General features: G+C 33.4%; 2 protein-coding genes across 3 annotated transcripts in view; both read right to left on the bottom strand.

Moving 5' to 3' along the window:
* Positions 1-16,325, bottom strand: part of N (neurogenic locus Notch protein) — a 196,344-nt gene extending 180,019 nt beyond the window's left edge. The window contains exons 1-2 of one of the 2 annotated variants that reach the window (XM_023158033.2): positions 16,022-16,325; positions 1,426-1,504 (exon numbers count right to left, since the gene is read on the bottom strand). In XM_023158033.2, coding sequence (XP_023013801.2) covers positions 1,426-1,504; positions 16,022-16,109 — 167 coding nt within the window. In that variant the 5' untranslated portion in view covers positions 16,110-16,325. The remainder of the gene's footprint in view (positions 1-1,425; positions 1,505-16,021) is intronic. The other variant, XM_023158034.2, reaches the window with a different exon arrangement.
* A 2,721-nt stretch (positions 16,326-19,046) lies between these two features.
* LOC141481544 (uncharacterized) lies at positions 19,047-19,739 on the bottom strand. The gene has a single exon (XM_074173170.1). The coding sequence runs from the start codon at positions 19,737-19,739 to the stop codon at positions 19,047-19,049; it is 693 nt and encodes a 230-aa protein (XP_074029271.1).
* Positions 19,740-20,512: the final 773 nt, after the last annotated feature.

The raw sequence follows: 20,512 nt of genomic DNA, 5'->3' as shown, positions 1-20,512 counted from the left end.
CATAACGATAAAATTAAAGGAGAAGGATTTCAATTTCACAAAAGACAAAAAAAGCCTTCAATATTATTATTTTTCAGAATATAACTTACAAATTCCTCAATTGAATATTGTAATTCCTCGTAAATTCACTACTTCAATTATTTTCTTACGTCTCCAACTCATTGAAAACAATTCACCAGACGAATAGAATTCATTCATTTAAATAATAGAAGAACCACTTTGTAATTTGAAAAACTAAATCAGCTTCTAATTTTATCAAAATTTCCGAATTGAAATACATCACTGGGTTCTATTATTATGTTAACTAAGCAGAAATAAGCCAATAAACCAAAATTTTTCCAACTGGATTATTTTTCCTCAGTGCAAAACTGAATGAAAATTATAAAATAGCTTGAAGACGAAGTCATTTCTACTGACATTGTGGGCAAAGATACCTTAAACCAAGCTAAGCTGGAAAAGTACATAGGATAGATCTACTGAAAGTTACAGAAGCACTTTCTATGTAGACCCGCTTAGAAGGTAATGTTGAATTACCCCCAAGGCCTACACGAACCTGAACCAACCAACGAACCACCTGCAACTATACCCGGACCACTCGCAACAACTCCACTAAAGACAAATCCATCCACATACAAGAACCGCAATGCCCTAGGACTAAGATAACACCTCCTAACCCGACCCATGAACACAGAATAAAAGCATTGTACCCACCAAAACCAAACATAAACACCTAGCAACAAGAGAACATAAACTACTAACCTAAACTAAGCTACACATGAAAGAATTTTTTTTTGTAATTCACACACCCCCTGAAGAGGCACTAGGAGTCAAGATTTTTTCATAAAATTACAATTCTTTTGATATCTTGACAATGTATTTTGGCCATGTACCTCTACTTCAACATGTGAATGAGCAAAATTCCATATATTTTTATTCACATTCAAAAATATATTTATTGATAGGTACTGTATACTTTTTGAAAAAACGGTCAGTTGTTTTCCCCAATATTCAAATCCTAGAAACCCATTAGTAATTTAAAGGATGAGGAACTTGCTTATATACAGCTAGACCGAGAGCTAGAAACAATATTCACAATCAATTACAACAATCATTACACAAACATTGTTTCCTCAACTTGTATTATGATTCAAAATAAGCTCATAAATTTCAACAACGCGACAAAATAAAACTGATCATAATCGGAATAAACGCTTTGTAGTTTCCAATGATACTTCCCCTTTATAACGAACTATTTATTCTACAGTAGGGACCTATGACTGTAGAACAGAAAGGGTGCATTCTTAATTGGCACTTTTGTTTTCTTTCCCTGTTGCTGTTTTACCATCGGTAACATTTCATATGTTGGAATAAAGTTTCCAAAAAGAACGTGCGGAAAGAGGTAAAAGACTATGTATGTATACTTACTTGCAAAACCTGTCGTCCTTTGGCGATGAAAAGCACGTGCCGCCATTTTTGCAAGGACTTGGCGAGCACGAAACAAATCCTGAAACAATATAATGAGTGGTTGAAACGGCACATAAAAAAATCTGATAGAAAAATTGTAAATATTAGCATGGAAAAATTCAATAATTCACGTATTCCAATTTTGTTAATACTGAACAATTAAAAAAACAATACTGAAGGTTACTAGTTTCCAACAGAATAAGATATCTAATATATAAAAATGGATGTTTGTTGGTTGGTTGGTAAGCGATAAACTTCTACATCGCTCAACCGATCGTGATGAAACTTGACATGTATAAGTAATTTTTCATAGAGAAGGTTTTTAGGCTATCAATTTTTCTGTAACTCACCACTAGATGGTGCTGTAGAACAATTTTTTGAAAGCACTGTTCTGTAACGCTGCGCAAAACATTGGAACGGCAGAGATACAGCAACATCGTACTTATTAGTACTACAACTAGGTACCAAATTCCACACGGGCGAAGCCGCGGTCAACAACTAGTATTTTATAAAAAAATATTTTTCTCTTTCATGCAACGAACAGAATAGCCGGATTCGAATTCCAGTCAAGTCACATTTTAGCTTTTCATTTTTTTTTATGTATCTATATACATCAAATCTAATTTTTCTTATACAAAAAGAATTAAACAACAATTAACAACAATTAAAAATTAATTCAGAATGATAATAAAAATATATTCAAAAAATGAGAAAATAAATACCTAATATATTAAATATTTGAGAAGAAAAATAATTAAAAACATTTTTCAAAATTATTTCTTTTTCCACAATCTCTTCAAAAATTGCATGTTCTACTTTGGATCTTCAGTTCGAACATTCATATAATTTTACAACAATGAGAAAATTTATGTCGAGGTTAGTATAAAGAATATTTTATTATTACGACCTATCGCTAGCACTAATGTTACGTCTATGCTTGGTTCCAAAATAAATAATATATGCTTATTCAAATTTAATAACTTCATTTATTAATTCAAAATAACAACTGAACACTATATACTTCAACGACACATCAAAATGTTTGCACTTATTTCACTTTGTTGCTCGCAACTTTTTCTCGAACTGATTCGAGTTGGAACTAATTTAATCTGCATCTGCAGCTTGACAGAACATTCGAGGGCTTAAGTGTGTATACCAGGCATCCAGAATTTTTGTGTTCGTTCTTCACAAACAATCACAAGTATCCATTATAATATATAGTTGAGCAATTTTCACAAATAAAATTTTTATTCCAGACGCGTTTCGCTATCACTGTAGCTTCATCATTAGTAATGCAACTACCGATGAAGCTGCGGTGTAAAATAACACAAATAAAAATGGTGTTTGTGAAAATTGCCTCATTATTATCATGGTAGTGATACTAATATTCATCAAGTAACGGGTCAGTGTATATTCATAATCACCCGTGTACCAATGTGCGTTACGATCGGTTATCGAGCTTGTACCTACCAGTGGCGGTTCATTTATTCGCTCGACTTATAAGTTTTGCCATGGGCCTAACATTCTCTCAATTCCTGTCCCAAAGAGACTAAACAAAGAATGGAGAGATTTGATGATTTCAGATGAAGAAATATATATTATTATTACGAAAGTTTTCTAGATATATAATTCATACAACCTACACTGTACAGTTGCAAAGTTAATCAATAACAAATATTATAGACATCATTGTTATACCTAGCAAATGGTTGAATATCACTGAAAGATGAATGTTCGATCGCAGGATTGCATAAAATCAAAATGGTTAAGGTTAGTTTCTGAGACGCCTGAAGAATACTCTGCGCTGCTCGTTCAGTCAATCATATTTAAGATAAATTTTCATTGCGTGTTGTGTTTACCCTTACCGAATCCTCCCATAGATTTTCAAAACTTTTTAAGGTAGGGGAAGGATGGAATAACGTAAGTAACCATCGTGTTTTCCTATGGAAGTTTGAACTTATACAATTCGAGGTACTCACTCCGTCATAGATTTCCACACTGTATACTAAAAATTCTCACATGCACTCCATTTCTTCGCCGGCTAATACCTTCTTACGAATACATAAAACGTGTAGAAATAAAAGTAACGCGACAAAGAATGCGACAACAAACACCATCGTTAGATGCTTAGCAAGTTACCGTCCACAACGGTAAATTCACATAACACAAACTTCTTCATTAAAATAATTCGAGGCAAGTTTATAATTCGATAGGAAGTCGACGAGAAATATTTCCCACAACAAAATACGGAGGATTCCATCAAATTATTTTGAAAATGTTTTCAATTGTGAAATGACTGGATTGATTTTTTTTCCAGTCACCTATGAAATTGCAATCATAAACCGGTAGAAATACATTTTCTGTTGTCAAATTTATACATCAAATGCAACATAGAAAAAAATCTAAGACTGAGTGATTCCGAAAAAACTTGTTTCTTTGTGGACCAAAGTCCACTCACAAAGATCAAACAACTTATTTAAATACCACTTATCGTGAGATTTTCACTCAACATTTTACAAAATCGAGATATGTGTTTCACTATATAAAATAGCTTCTTCAGACGTGTTCAATACTACATAACAATGTCTACTTCGTATTTTCATATATTATAGTAATTTGAATGACTATTACTACCTTACAAGTTTCTGCCTAATAAATTCACTACCTATTAAATATTTACCATTATAGGATAAAATCTCACTTAAGTGAACATAATATAATATTGAAAACACCTGAAGAAGTTTTTGTATAGTGAAAAATATGTTGCGATTTTGCGAATTGTCATGAAAAATATCATAATAAGGTGTAATTTGAATACGTATTTCCCTTGTGCAAAAACGTTGGATTTTGATGTACCCCTCCTCCGAAATGAGAAGTTGTATACGCCAGTGGTCGGCCAACATAGCGATTTGTAGAAATTTCAAAAGATAATTGACGTTAAAAACCTTATACTACCATTCGTTAGCTATGAAATAATATTCTAATCAATGTCTGATTGGAAAAATTCATGTTTTTATCCTAGAAACTGAATTCACGTCTTATCAAAAAATACAAACTAAATTGAATAGCTACATACTAGACATTAAACCCTGTTATTAATAACTACCTAATTATTTTCGTACGTTGAAACACGAGACAATAAATGTATTAAATGCTACTAAGTGGTATGCAGCAAAAATAAAATTAAGTCACAGATGTCAATTCTGAAAATAAAATAGAAACATTAAAGCAGGAAAGCAATCTCCATAAACGATGTGAGGAGGCAAGCAGCGTGCCATACTTAAAGCATAATGAATTCATCCGGGATATGATCATTTGTTGGGTAATTTATTTATTTTTCAGCAAATAAAATTTACTTCTAAGAGCGTTCGTATCAAATCCTGACAGAGAACAAGTAATTACTTAGTATACTTTTCAACAACGAATATTTCGGAATGCATCTAACGAAGATAATATTTTATAGGAACTGAAAATATTCATTCATGAATGAGCAATTATATCGATTATTGAAACAGATATGGGTACAAATAAAATATCGGCAAATAAACAGGAAAATTCGAAGTGTGCAGAAAAAAGACTGAGACTCTGATCAGAAAGAAACATCTGGGGAATATGTACAACATACTAGTCTACGTAGTATTAAATGATTTCAAAAGTAACTCTTACACTATATAATCAAAAAGAAGGAACTAATAAGGAATACCGAAATAACTGACAAAAATGATACTGAACGAAAGTGAAATTTCAAGAAGAAAAAAGAAGTTCAATCTAGTGAGTGCACTTATCCCTCACCAGAACAAAAAAAATACTGTCTCTTGATGTGCGTGGTGATGCACCAGAGGTTCCAAATTCAAGCAAAGAAGTTCAACTTTGATCAAACTGAGAACTTTCGATTACTTTGGAGTCATTTTGGAAAAAAAGAGAAGAGATCGATTCCAAGAAAGAAAAGTAGAAAAACAAGCCTGAAGATATAGAAAGATGCTAAAAAACGAAAAACCAAACAAATGGGCAATACATATGCAATGGAAACAACAGCGACGAATGAAAGTTGAATTTCAGGACTTGACATTCCTCCGAAGGAGTAAGACAACGAAAGAGAAAAAAAATGAAAAAATTTTCAACTGCTGTTATAAATGAAACATCATTTTCTAACAGAAAAAAATTACATGAGAAGCTTTCTCACGAAAACATCACTCAATTGTTTTTTTTTTGTTTCGAATCTCTAATAATAATAAGAAATCTACCACCAATGGTGCATGCACACTTGATGTGGAATTTCCAACGATTCAGGTCATTCTCACAAGAGAAGTTCATTTATCAATAGAAACTAATGACGAATTACTTTTTTTTGCAAGTAGTTTTCATCAAAATATAATTGGACTGCAACTAATTATTTTTGGTAATTAGCTTATAGAAGGCCAATTGTTGGAACATGCGAATGAAAAATTATTCTAGAATTATTTTTAAACGCCATCATTAGAAGAAAACATCATTCAGAAATTCATTCATAAAATTTTTGATAAAAACACTAAATTTCAACACCTGAACAGCAATAGAACCGATTTACTAGAACTTTAACAATTTTCGTGGAATGAGTCCTTTCTATTTTTGACACACTGTGTGTAGAATTGTTAAAACGTACCCAATTACTTTCAAACTCGATAACTAATTGACGAATTTCAGTATATCTATTTTGCTCCGCTAAATAGACATATCCTAAAAAACTTGTTTATGGCCAATTCGATTTCATTCAATGTTACACAACATTTCCATATAATCTGTAAAATTTATATTTATCGTGGAAATTATTATACGACTTCTTATTTGAGAAGGACTTTTTACATCCACACATGTGTGTCGGAAGATAGCACACCATAGGAATATAAGTTGCAGCTGTCGTTGACGTCATTCATGGATGATCATTCAGCCATAGGCGGAGGTACGTCAAATATATTTACTATGATCAAGGACCCAAAGTAGTTGCAGAAAAAGAAGGATCAATCGTTTTTTTCTCAATTTCTACGGGTTCATTAAAAACAATGATCGTAAATTCAAAATAATAAGAAGATTAAGGAAGTCAATCGTCCAAATACGAAGTCCGAGTTAGAAGATAAAACAAAGACCTGTCATATGTTTTCACAAATCATTGAGGTTTCTTGTGCTTCCCTTGACGAAAGTGCTGAATTTATTTGATCAGTTCTCATGTCTATAAAAATCGCACCGAAGTCACAAATTGACAATTGAACAACTGAAACCAAAGCAAATATCAAAACCCTAAATAACCTATGTTTCACATTCAATTATTCCGATCAGTTGTTTATCCTTTGAGTAGCACCTTCATCGATAGAATTCTTTTTTCTATAACCCAAAAAAAATTTAATTTTACAAAAAAAACAAATCGTCATTCACAAAGAATAGTTAAAGACCATTAAAATGGACGTTGTGTATGTAATTATACTCATTTCAACTGAAAATAGTAAATGGTAGTTGATTACAAAATTTCTACTTATTATTTTCATTAGTATTGTCCAATCTAGCCGTTTTCTTTTAATGCAACATTTTTCCAGAAAGTCTTTCATTAGTGCATGTTATTTCAATAGAATTTCAATTGGCAGTTCTACACGCTGCTTTTTCGTTTCTAATTCAATATTCCCTGTGGATTTTATCATTGAGTGACTTCATCTTCTTTTCTATGTTACTTCATTTTTCTATTTATTAATGGCCCTTTGATTATTTGTGAAATTTCTTCAAACTTAACTTTCACTGTTATTCATATCTTTATTGTGAGCCTTCCCCATTTTCATTTTAAAAATGAATGATGAAATTTCACTCAAAAGATTGCAATGGTTTATAGTCCAATACTGGTTCCTTTTAGAAACACAATTGACGTGCTGGCGATGATAAAAGTAATCATTACCAATTTAATCGATCTATCTCAAGAACAGGATCTGTTTAAAAAAATTATATGTTTTGTAGGGGAAGTTCGTCATTCGCCACTTTTTCTCCTTATAAAACAATAGACTAATAAAACAACGATAAGAATAAAAACAACAATAACTATATCAATCATTTCAAACGATTCAACCAATACTGTTTTTCGATTTGAGAATGTAAAAACAGTTACTGCATCACGTGTAGGTAAGAATGTAAAGTAAAAACTGCAACGTAAGGTGGAACAAGAATCTCTAGATGCGAAGTTAATTATCAACTTTTGATAATGAACGAAAGGAAAGACTATTTCTACAACGCCAAGTTGGTTTCTGTCTATCTCTGGAAATTGATCGATGGCAAAGAATAACCATTATCTTTTCTGGTTCAATAATAATAAGACATTTATTACTTCATACATTACGTCACAGAATATGAAGGAACATATATACATATATATTATATGAATTACAGACTAAATGACCTATGATCAGCTTTCTGATACAAGATCAAGTGCTGTTGAGGCATGGTATAAAAACTACAAACTAAGATTCAACGATAATTTGTATAATTTAAAACATGAAAAAAAATATATCAATTTGAAAATTAGGATATCAATATGGAAAAAACTTCTTCATGATTTTTTCTTCAGGTTGTAAATGATATTGTCAAGTCAGATATCTGATATCGATTGTTTTATTTTGTGTCACTATGTATAAAAAACGAATTATTATTACATATCTCTACATTAGTTCTCAAACAATTTGAAAAATGAAATGGTTCAAAAATTGTTTGAAACTCACATGGATATAATGAATGATCTCGTAAAATTATTCTGTGAGTAGCCAATAGAAATAAAATCGTAGTCAACTATTTCCACAAAAGATGAGAATATGTTTGTTCTAGGATCCCGTGCAGACGAAGAAAACCCGCTACTGTTCTACCCCTCCGCATAGGTTCGTAGACTACACGAACCAGAAAGTGCGATAGGCAGAAGAACGGCACAGGGAAAACTGAACGTTGAGTAGAAATTAAGACCTTATGGCTGAGGGCGTAAGGTCGAGTTACCAGTCAATGTTGATGAATTTCGTGTCATTGAGATCAGTTATTCGAGGCATTAACGGTTCCGACAGGTGGTGTTTGTCGATACACAGTCCCTGGTTTCGGCATCAGCGAAAACGAAGGAAATTGTTTGCCATAAATATTTTACAAATAAAAAATATTTTGATATTCAATCCAATGAATTTCATTTAAATTATTCTATGAGATTTGATGTAAAAACCACGAAAGAATGTATTTACTTTACTTGGTAAATGACCAATGAATTTTGACGAATAAATAAATACATGACATAAAATATAGGTAGCGATTTTGTAAGTTATACCAAATACCTATACTATTATGACACCAAAGTTAAGTTAGGTTAAGTTAGATTAAGTTACGAGGTTACGTTAGATTATTACCAACTAAATGAACCAATATGATTAATATAATCTGTTGACATATTACCAAATAAAGTATAGCATGAAATTAAGTTTCACATTAAAATGGCGTTTTAGGTATTTAGTACAATAGAGTATTTATTTGGTGATAAGTTAGACATGAAGTTTACTCTGTGAGTACACGAAATAACAAATAGTATAAATACTACATATTTGTAACAGCTAATGACAAAATACTGGTAGGTATAAGCAAACGATATAGTGCAACTTACCTTCCAACAGCTCCCCTTTATATAGTTAGGGAGCTAACTAATTTCGTTATTCAATAATCATTTATGATTATATAAGAATCAAAATAACTATAACTGTATCATATAACTATAACTGTATAATATACATATAATACATATAATATATACAACACTTTCTTCGAAAGCTTCTGATAATTCCTCTTCCATATTATCTGTTTCACTATCACTGTCGTCATTTAAATCAATGATGAATTTATTTCCACTATCGATATGGAAGTGCCCAATCTCCAGGTCTTTTTCAACTGAAATGACTTTTACTTTTTTAATCCTTTTCTGCCAGTCATATTCGGTAATACTAGATACTCCTTCTTCAATTAGCTCTATTACCTTCTTATTAAATTTTGGAAAATTATTTTTACGCCTGATGCTTTGTTTCAATTTTCCCCAAATCAACTCGACAAATCAACACAAAAATAGAGGGGAAGTCTCAGTATAGTGTTTCCATACTTTTCACCAATATTCTCAAGGGCATACACTTTTTCCATTGTTTTTGTATTTGTATTTCATCTTTCATCGAATTTTTATTCGGTAATTTGATGAACTGTCGCGAATGATAGGAAGCGTTGTCAAGAACTATTACACTATTCGCATCCAAATTTGGGATCAATGTGTTTTCAAACCATTCCTCGAAAATATCAACTTCCATGTTCTTATGATAGTCAACTTTGCAGTCTTCAAGTTTTCCACATAATTTCAAAGAATTCGGAACCCATCCTTTACTTCCTCCGCAATTCACAATGATTAGTCGCGATCCTTTGTTAGCAGGCATGTTAGGCGTACACATTCTTGAACCATTAGTCCACCCGTTCGTAACTGTGTCGTGAGTGTTATACCAAGTTTCATCTAGATAGAAAATTTGCCGTTGTTCTTGTCTATATTCAGTTATTTGTTCTAAGTATTTGTTATTCAATTCCACTATTCTTCTGCTTTCCATAACTGCTTGACGTTTGTTTATTATTTTAAATCTAAATCCTAGTTTCTTTATCCAATTCTGAAGAGTTTTCTCACAGCATCTCACGTTATGGCCGGAAGTATTCAATTTCTTCCTTATGATTTCAGTTGTAGGAAACTCATTGCTTTTGTAACAGTCGTATAATATTTTTTCAATAATTTTATTAGACGAACATCTAGAGGTTTTGGAAATCCTGTATCACATCCCGTCTTGGGTTCATAAGGTTTGTTTTTGACTATTTTACGTACAGTTGAGAAAGGAATTTAGGTCAAATCTGATGTTGCTTGTAATAGTATGTTTCCCTCGAAACCCAACTTGAGATGTAGATTCTTATATACATTGAAAGATACTCTCTGTGTTTCAATATTCAAATGCATCTGAATCTTATTCACTGGTATCTTTTTCGCATTGTTCACCATCGCTATTGGAATCACTACACTGGAAAAAGTCTGCGTTATTATCACACTCGTTATTACTATTAGTACTTGTCTAAGGACGCTAAATTTTAAACAGATAACCAAAATTTCAAGTAATTATACCTGCACCAATATCGAATTCGAACACTCGAATGGCGATCAGTTCCTGAACTAAACACGACGGCCATAACCATCCCCGCATTTCCCGATTTCTATTAATCACCGTTACATGACTTCAAATTTGATTTTATGACTCTTCAGCCAATCATGGCTCTCGGTTAGTCAAAATTATTCAATACGAACCACCAAGTCTACAGTCCATGTGGACTATGTATTGGTTTTTTTGCCTTTGAGAGGCCGCCAACCTTTAAATGTGCACAATTTTGTTTACTTCGACTATACATACATTGTATTTACGTACTTATTACATTTTATTGCCAATAAAGTTGTCTAAATACTTTCGAACAATTTTGAATTTTATTTACAATGATTTCAAAAAGTATAATTACTTTTTTCAATTTCTAGCTTTTCAGTATTGGACTACTCACATCTCACTTGTACGTTTCGAAAATATAAATAAAATTGTGAGAGTAAGTGAACATTGCTTTGGAAATTTACGCCTAAAATTCAATTAGGCAAATTAAATATGAACATTACATTTCATGTTGAAAATGTAATGAAAAACTGCAGTAGAAAGTTACATAGGTATCTAATTATGTGATATCGTATATCGTGTAATATCATGTCTTTGATATATTGTATTTTTGTTTTTTTCCATTCAGCCCCTTTATAGCAGCTACCAGAAGACGTTTCATATTAGAAATAGATTTTGATGGCACAAATCCAGGCCTAAGTTTTTCCTGAGAAGTGATATTACCAGACGACATGTCAGAGTACACGATTCCGCTATCTAAGTCGATTAATTTATTCTGTGTTGAAGCCGATACACATATATGTTAATGGAATATCAAAGACAGCTTTTTTGAAATTTAAAGTATTTCGAACTAGAAAGCATATCCTACAATTCTATCAAAAAATGGAGATCATTCGTCTGATTGGAAACATGGAAACCTAAACGACACAAGCAACTTTGATTGCCTAAAACATTGAAGGTAGGGACGGGAAATGTGCGACTGACTCAATCCTCTTGATTCTACTGAGAATAATGCATGTCATAAGCATGCATGGGTATGCAATGGAAAGCCCTTTTCAATAAGGTATTACTCGACCCTCATACCGATTAAAAAACTGAAGGACTCCACATGCCGCTCAGTAGATACAAGGTTTTTGCAATGGTGTTTGGGTCTAGACATAGTGTTCCATTTGTAAAAGTGGAAAAAACGAATGTGCACCACTGTAGGTCACTGTGTTTCACGCTTATCATATCTCCACAAAAAGGCAAATCTATTCAAGCAGATCGTAACCTCTATAGCTTTCTCCATTCCATGAACACGCCCCATTGAGTATCAAGTGCAATCATTTTTACAGGTCGTCCAACACATATCACAAGAAATAAATTACCTTCCTATGAGATACTGAAGATTGTTCTCTTCGCTCTTCGATAATAGCTTCATTTTGAATTATGTTTCGGTGAAGGTATTCATATGTATGTTGAATTACTACACTTTTATATTGAACTGATAACTTTCTACTTCTTGCATAACCCCGTACTGTCCTGGGAACAGCCTCCATTTTGTGTACCGCGAGTATTCTACTAAAACCACGTCTTAGTTGAACTTTTTGACAATCTCACCTTTGAGTGATGATACAATTTTTTACAAAACCAACATCAACAACTGCTTTGAATCATGTTTAATACGGTAAAATGGTTGTATATTATTTTGTTGTTCGAAGGTGTGTCGTCAAATTATTGATAATGTAAACTAGTACCTTCTGACTGATCAAAAATCATCGAGATTCTTTATGATTCTCCATACAGGCAAGATTACTAAGTAATTGCCAGGTATAAGAATAAATAATAGTTTTGCACTGAGATAGGTGTTGGACGATAAACAATTTACCGAACTCTAACTATTCTGCTAAAATTATAGGTTGTAAGAACACTTAATGAAATGCGTCAATTATTTTTGAGATTTCTCCAAAACATAACAACGAAGACCACACAACGGCTAAATATAGTTTGCGTCTGAAGTGAATTTAAGATGGAATAGCTCAATATTGATTTACTATAAAAGTTGATTTCTTCAATAAAAAATGAGAAAAATAATCTTTTACCGTTTAAGTAGTTTCAAATTTTCACTTTTACAGTACATATTCAGCGCTGTAGTGAAATAAAAGCTTAAAATTGGGTTAAAATTGGCTTAAAATTAAAAAATACATATGTTGACGAAATAAGTACATATGAAAGTAATGGATTTTTTCGAAAAGAGAGGAGAATGTCTAGACAGTTTTGAAATAATATCTTGATATCAGTGTGCTTCGGCATAATTCTTCACTACAGAAAAGTACATTTAACGGGTTTCAGATCATCTCCTATTGACACCCACTTGGTTGGTAAATTACGCATCGAGAAAAGCGTCACAGTTCTACTGTGTGAGAAAAGTATTTTGTTGGATACGAATGGAGTTAAACCAAAATAAATTAAAGGAATAAAATAACGAAATACAGTATAACTTGTTTCTTGTTCAGAATAATGATGAACATAATCAAAAAATGAAAAAAACTGTAAAATGGAATGTACCAATAAAGATGTATAAATAAATAAGATGTAAACATTTCATACCAATAAAATAAAATAACTACTATTATATGCCATCACAACCAGGTAAGCTAATTAATATGTATGATGTAGTACCTATATAGAGGTAGAACTTCGAGAAGAACCCTCAAAAAGTTAAAATGTATGATTACTTTGAAACATTGATGAAATAACAAATAGATCCAACAAAAGGGTCCAACCTAGAGATCAAAAGAATTGAAAAATAAAAGAAATTACGCGAAATGATTCAGAAAGAATGAAAAAACTTAATAAGTGATCGACAGGAAGTACAAAATTTGGTTCAAATAGGCACCTTAAGATTGATGAAAACTAGCAAATGACAAGAAAATAGATGGTTTCAACTTAGTTCAAACAAAGCCCTTTGAATAATTTTGAAATCATGGTTGTGAAATATTTTATCGTGACTCTTAGATATACTTATTATGTTGTGTAGCGTTCATATGAATGATATTTGATTCAACTCAGGGAGAGTCTTATCTTCCAGTTTGTATCTGGAAGCAACTTCTGCGCATAATCTACACATGAAAAAAAACTTTTGAACTAAATTGCTTTCTTCCTGCCATCGAAATTTACTTCATTTTTTATATAAATATGAACGAGTAGAAAGTCAAACAGCCTTTTTCCGATTACGATTTTATTTATTGAAAAATTAGTGGATTCTGCAAAATTTACGTTAGGCTTTATCAAATCGAAATCCTTCACTTCTTGTAAATTTTGAATTTTCCATTATTCTAGGCTCGTAAAAATAATTATGATTATATACAACATTTTTCTTCTCAATCAGTGGGTTCTGCTAACTAACGTAAAACTACTTGTGCTGATGCACTGTTTGGAACCTTTGGTCTAGTAATGATTACTGGAGTTTCATCCCAACACCAAACCGTTATTTTAACACTTCGACGCGTGTTTCGATCACCAAATGATCGTCTCTTTCTCTTGAATATTGAATAGTTTAATATTCCTCTTGAAGATGGTCACTTGGTGATCGAAACACGTACCGAGGTGTTAAAATAACGGTTTGGTGTTGGGATGAAACTCCAGTAATATTTTTTATCAAAAAGCTAATAGAATCAAGATATCTCCGTAAAATGAAGATCAATAAAGTCGATAAGTATAGAGAACATTTAGCCTTCGAGAGTAGAGTACAAAATTAGGTTTAAATTGTCCAACCAACAACTATCGAAATATCGAATTCAGTTATAATCCTCAGGGTATTAGGTATCCAGTAGTTTAGCATTGGATCAATTTCATGAATTCTAATTACGTCAAACAATTAAGCAAAACTAAAGAGATGATGCGCGCCGCTAACTGTAACGAAATCAACAAGTTAACACAACAGGTTGGGAGTCTTTCCGCACTGGTGTGTGTGAAATGCTCGGAAATGCATCTGAACCACGACTTAGACATTCAATGGATGCGTATCTACTGAAGAAGAGACCGAAGCTATTCAATGAAACATGAATTTATTTTCTTAGTTCGTTAGTTTTTGAATTCGGTGAGGAATAAGTAGGTACTTATCTATTGACAACACTTCCTCAACACCAGAACAGAATTACAGTCTCTCGACGCGCGTTTCACTAACCAAATTAGCGTCCTCAGGAGATCATTATGACTGTACATATTTTGTTTAATAAGAAACTTCGTTGAGAGCACAAAATTATACTACGACTATTGTGACTTTAACAATATGAAAAATGTTATTGGAAATTGGGGTCGCTTCCAAGACAAATCGATAGCAACATTTTTGATTCACTTCAAGTGAATAGTTATACGAATTTAAGTGGAAGGGCAAGGTGGAAGGGCAATATATATATGTATATATATATTTTTTTTCAAGTTATTCATATTTATTTCCTGAGCTATAGAAATTACTTACAAATCGTAAAAAAGCGATCGTACAAAGGAATCATAAGAAAATAATCATAAATCATAAGATTTGCAATGTGAAAGAAAATTGATTCTCAACACAGTTATAATTGGTTACTTTTTTTTGCTTCAACAGTCTTCAACATTCAGAAATAAAATAATTTTCAAGCTTCAAAATCCCACCTAACCATAACAATAACATACGTTGATTTAAATTTCACAGACAAACAAATTAAAAATAGATAATAGACGTTCTCGATCACAGTAAACTATAATTTGAAACTAAATAATAAAACATCAAAATTTTTTCAATTGAAACCAGGTTCTGCAATCTGTTCAAAATCAATGGTCCAATACTTATTTCAAATTATTAACCTAAACTAACTGTCGTTCTATTATTGTTTGTACACTCAATATTGATATGTGAAAGAAATTCCTACGAGAATTAAATATTTGAACCACAACTACTGACAAACTAATTTTTTATAATTCAATTAATAAGTACCTTCTATTTTCTGATCCAAGTATTAGGTACTTATAGTTATACGCAGCACAAAAAAACTATACCTAGAAAATAACTATATACCTATTTATTTTTGAAATTTTGAATTACATCAAACTTTCCCGCTAGGAATGATGATCATTTCAAATTTAACTAGAAATAATGAAACTTTCAATAATGCTGTTTGGTAAAAATTCATGAATGGAAAATCAAATTCACCTAAATAATTCATTTCTCGTCCTTCAAAACATAAAATGTGGTAGTTTCAACTCTCCTGATTATTTAGGAACTTCAAATGACTTTTAATTCTTGCTTCTATCTGTACCTGAGAGTGTATTTTCCGTTTACTACTTCTTCTACTCAAAATTTGTAATATACTATGAAACTGAGGTCTACCCACCTGTTGTATGATGCACTAAGGAAAGTAGAATCGTCGTAAGGGCTATAATCCAAAAATAATAATCCTTGGTACTGTTAGTAATCCACATTTTAGTTTAACTTCCCACATGGGGCACAGAGAACACTTCCAATGCACTTATCACAGAAATACTTGTATCCACACACTATGTACAACACATTTTCGATTTGTTTATTCACTCAAATAGTTCAATTCATGTGAAAAAAAACACATTTTCTGTCGGATAATACTCGCACATACATACACGCTGCTTCGTGGTCGACTCGAATATGAGGGGGGCTTTGACAAAGACGCTCAAAGATGGCGGCTGTGAAGTGGTTATGTTCCTACGCGATAGCTCTCCAAATCTGTCAACCTATACGGTTGAAATTAGGGTTTGTTATATCATTCACCAAGAAAATACTGCTATATAATCTACATGTGTTCATTCCAAGTTGAAAGAAATTTGCGAACAAACATCGAAATGTAGAGAAAGTCCGTGAGAAAATGTGTGGAACTACTTTTCGTTACTACTTGTCGGAATGCGTCCTCAACTGTCTACCGGTGTTGTGTCAACGGCCAATCAGATGTTTCTCCCCACTGTCAACATTTGAGATGGCATGCTGAGTAGACGAATATATTAGATATATTATGTGGTATATTCTGCAACATATCTACATTTGCCAGTATGTTTTTATTTGGAAGCAGTTGGAAGTGTATTTGTTTAATAAATTAAAAATGCTCTTTTTATTTCCAATGTATGCTTCGAAATTGCCATTTCAAGGAAAGAGTGGAAATGTTAATGACTGATCGAACAAGAAACCCTCAATTTCCGTGAAAATTCAGCGCTGGTGGGGGATGTGAATGCTACCTATATAAAGACTTTGAATGAAGCAACCATTAGTTATTTATTAGTAAAACTGCGTTGTTATTTTAGACGGTCGTATGAATTGAAAAAAACAATCATCTTAAATATATGGTTCAAGTGGTTTACGTATTGTTTGTACCATTTTGCATCTTCATATTGAAAATGACAGTTATATATGACCAAGATATTTGCATGTAGGTATAATCTATCCAAGTCGCCTATTACTTTGTAAAAAACCATAAGGTAGATATCTTTTTATAGAAATAGGGAAAATTGTACTTCATAAGATACTCACAGATTTTCTCGATTTTTTCTGGGATGAAACTACATGATGGTAGGAACAATTTTTATTTTTAGTCAGACTCAATTAGTTTTCGGGATATAGCCTGTTAAAGTTTGTATGATGTCATGTTTTACCTTTTTTTAAAGCAATAAACTATTGCAATTCACATATTTTTCATTCAACAAGTCTTTTTCCACACCACCGTACCCTTTTCAATCCCTTTTCATTCACTTATTGCCAAGTTTCTTGAAATTAGATTGAAATTCCGTAAAATGTCAGGTGCTCAGGTACCTAGGTATACAACACAAATCACTTTTTGTAAATTGCATAACATTTTACTATTGGTATTAGAAAAGTCTCTACCAACCAAAAACTACGTTTTTCAATAATCACTAATAACTCATAACGTTTTTTAATTTATTAACTTCCACTTGATATATGACATTTATAGCTAAAATGAGAACAATAAATTTCATGGATTGATAGAAAATTGATAAATATTGATGTGCGCATTTGTTCAACTGTTGATGCCTAGTGGCGCACGTTTACCTGTCAAGCAGTTCTCTCTCTAAATTTCAATATTCCAAATGTCATTTGTGAAAAAAATTAAATAATACTCAATAGGGTAGGTAGGTACTCGCGGATTTCCGTGATTTTTACTGATGGGAAGATATTACATGATGCGGTAGGAATTCAGAATACTTTTCATTTTTAGTCGGTCTCAATTAGTTTTTTAGATATAGCCTGTAAAAATTCGTATGATGTCATATTTCACCATTTTCTTTATAGCAAAAAAACGATTGCAATTCACATATTTTTATTTGCTCATATTTTTCCATATCATCGCACCATTTTCTATCCCCTTTCTAAAATACATGAGGTTTTCAATTGAGTAGGTCAGGTTGGATGTTGAGAAAAGATAATTTCTTCAAACTTGGATATTAGAGAAAACGTTCATGTTCGAGGTTCGGAGGTCATGTAAGATGTGGATGAAAGACTATTTCAATTAAATATTCGAAAATCTTACCTTAATTGCGTCGCGCGAAGTTCTTCCTTCGCGTGACAATCCAATCAAACCCCAACTAACCTAACTTAACTCAACCTAACCTAACCTAATCTGACTGAACCTAACCCGATCTTACCTAACCAAATCTGACCTAATTTTTTTTTGTAAGGTGGAAACACTTATGGGCACTGGCCGCTTGGTGTCCATCACGAGCCAGTAGTGCCGGACTTTTACCGCCTAAAACCACCCTTTGCCCTCTCATACCCGGAACTGTCCTTTATGATAAACACAAATATGAGCGGCAACATCTGGTCACATGTTCCTTATTTTCAAGTCTCGCTACTTAAGTCTCCTTCTGTCTTAGGACTAGAACTCACCTTCTTCTGTCTCTTATTGTTTCATGGCATTTCGAACGAAACTTGCGACCTAACCTAACCTAACTTAACCTAACCCAACCTACCCTAACTCAACCTAACCCAACCTAACTTAACCTTACCTAACTAAACCAAACCTAACCTAACCTAATTCAACCTAACCTAACTCAACCTAACCTAACCTAAGTCAACCTAACCTAACTTAAGCTAACCTAACTCCACCTAACCTAACCCGAATCTAACCTAGCCTAACCTAATCCAACCTAACTCGACGTAACCTAACCTAAACCAACCTAACCTAACCCAAACCAACCTAACTCAACCTAACCTTTTTTTTGTCAGAGGAGAGGAAATCTTTAAAAAGATTACGGTCGTTCCGTGGTGGTGGATTTTTACCACCTAAAACCTCTCCTCACTGAGCTCCAAGTACTGGGACCGCTTTCGCATTACTTCGGTACTTGGGCTGCTGGCACATTATTAATGCTTTATATAACCATCTATGTGTCTTCTCTTGACATATTTGACATATGTATATATACATTTTTTTTATCACCTATCCTCCACTTCTTTGCTTTCGATGATAGATCGTACTGTGTTATAGGCATAATTCCATGGTTTTTCTCCACCCTGAAGACTTTGAAGACTTTGTTCTCTGCGCTGAAAATTCCTCCCGTTTTGCGTAAAAATGCAGTTCTTGCGTCTTGCCATCTTGTACAGATAAAAAGTGTATGCTCTACGTCGTCTTCTGCTTGACAGTACTGACAATTTGGCGATTCAGCTCTCCTGCAGCTCTCCTCCAGCTCTCCTCTCCTGCGGAAACAATCATGTCCCGAAAGTGCCTGGGAAAGGAAATAATCCACTTCACCGAAAGGTCTATTGGTCCAGACCTGTAAATCAGGTATTAAGGAGTATGTCCATCTTCCATGAGTTCCTCCTTTCCATTTTTGTTGCCAGCTGTGCATTAAGTTACCTCTTGCAATCGATTTCGGCACGCCTGAATATCGATTTTTTCTCTCGCTAGCTTGCAGTTCTATTGGAGGAATTGCCACTATGACGCCAGCCGCCTCTGCGGATATTGTCCGGTATGCGCTGCATATCCTTATCGCCAGTTTTCTCTGTATTCGGGTGAGTTTTAGTACTAGCTTTTTATTAGTGAGGGCTGTGTACCAGCAAGGTGAACCGTACAGCATCTGGGAGTGCACCACGCTGGATATGATTAATCGTTTCGATGCCCAAGGGCCATCTATATTCGGTATTAACTTTGCTAGTGCAGCCACGGTTCTGTCGGCTTTGACTACAATTTGGCTTATATGTTCAGCTAAGATGAGCTGTGTGTCTAGCCATATACCCAGATATTTCACAGCTTTGCTAAGTTCAATCGTTGTTCCTTGGATACCAAAACTTATTGGTTTCAGTTTCCTTCTCTTGGAGAGAAGGACAGCTTCTGTCTTCTCGGGAGCCAATTCCAAGCGCAGCCGGTGGATTTTTTCTGAGATACGGACCAGTGTCCCCTGTTCGTCAAGTTCACCAGAAGGTCTTCTGTTTTTGCTGTGACTAACGCAGCAACATCATCCGCAAAACCAATAAGTTTTATTCCGTCAGGCATTTCCGATTTCAGAAAGTCGTCATATAAAATATTCCATAGAGTGGGGCCCAGCACCGATCCCTGGGGTACACCACTACTTATTTTAATAGATTTGACACTTCCTTCACTCTCCAGTATTACCTCCCTTTCCGACAAGTATGAGAAGATATCTTATTAGGCTCTCCGATATCCCTCTGTCAGTTTGTTCAGAATCAACTGCCACGATGCATTATTGAAGGCATTCCTGAAGTCCACCGTTATCGCAACACAGAGAAGTCCTTGGGCCATGGCTTCCCTTGCACAGAGTATCACTTCATTAACTGCGTCCGTGGTTTGCCGTTGCTTTCGGAAACCATACTGATTCGCTGATAGTCCCCC

This window comes from Leptinotarsa decemlineata, unplaced genomic scaffold (assembly GCF_025532065.1).
Source record: "Leptinotarsa decemlineata unplaced genomic scaffold, Ldec_3_MD MMD2_tig00000199_RagTag_RagTag, whole genome shotgun sequence".
Lineage (NCBI taxonomy): Eukaryota > Metazoa > Arthropoda > Insecta > Coleoptera > Chrysomelidae > Leptinotarsa > Leptinotarsa decemlineata.
The sequence above is the reverse complement of the archived record's forward strand: the minus strand, read 5'-3'. Positions and strand labels throughout refer to the sequence as shown.

Coding starts and splice junctions, on each gene's coding strand:
- LOC141481544 (XM_074173170.1), bottom strand. CDS start 19,739: ATGCTGTACGGTTCACCTTGCTGGTACACAGCCCTCACTAATAAAAAG.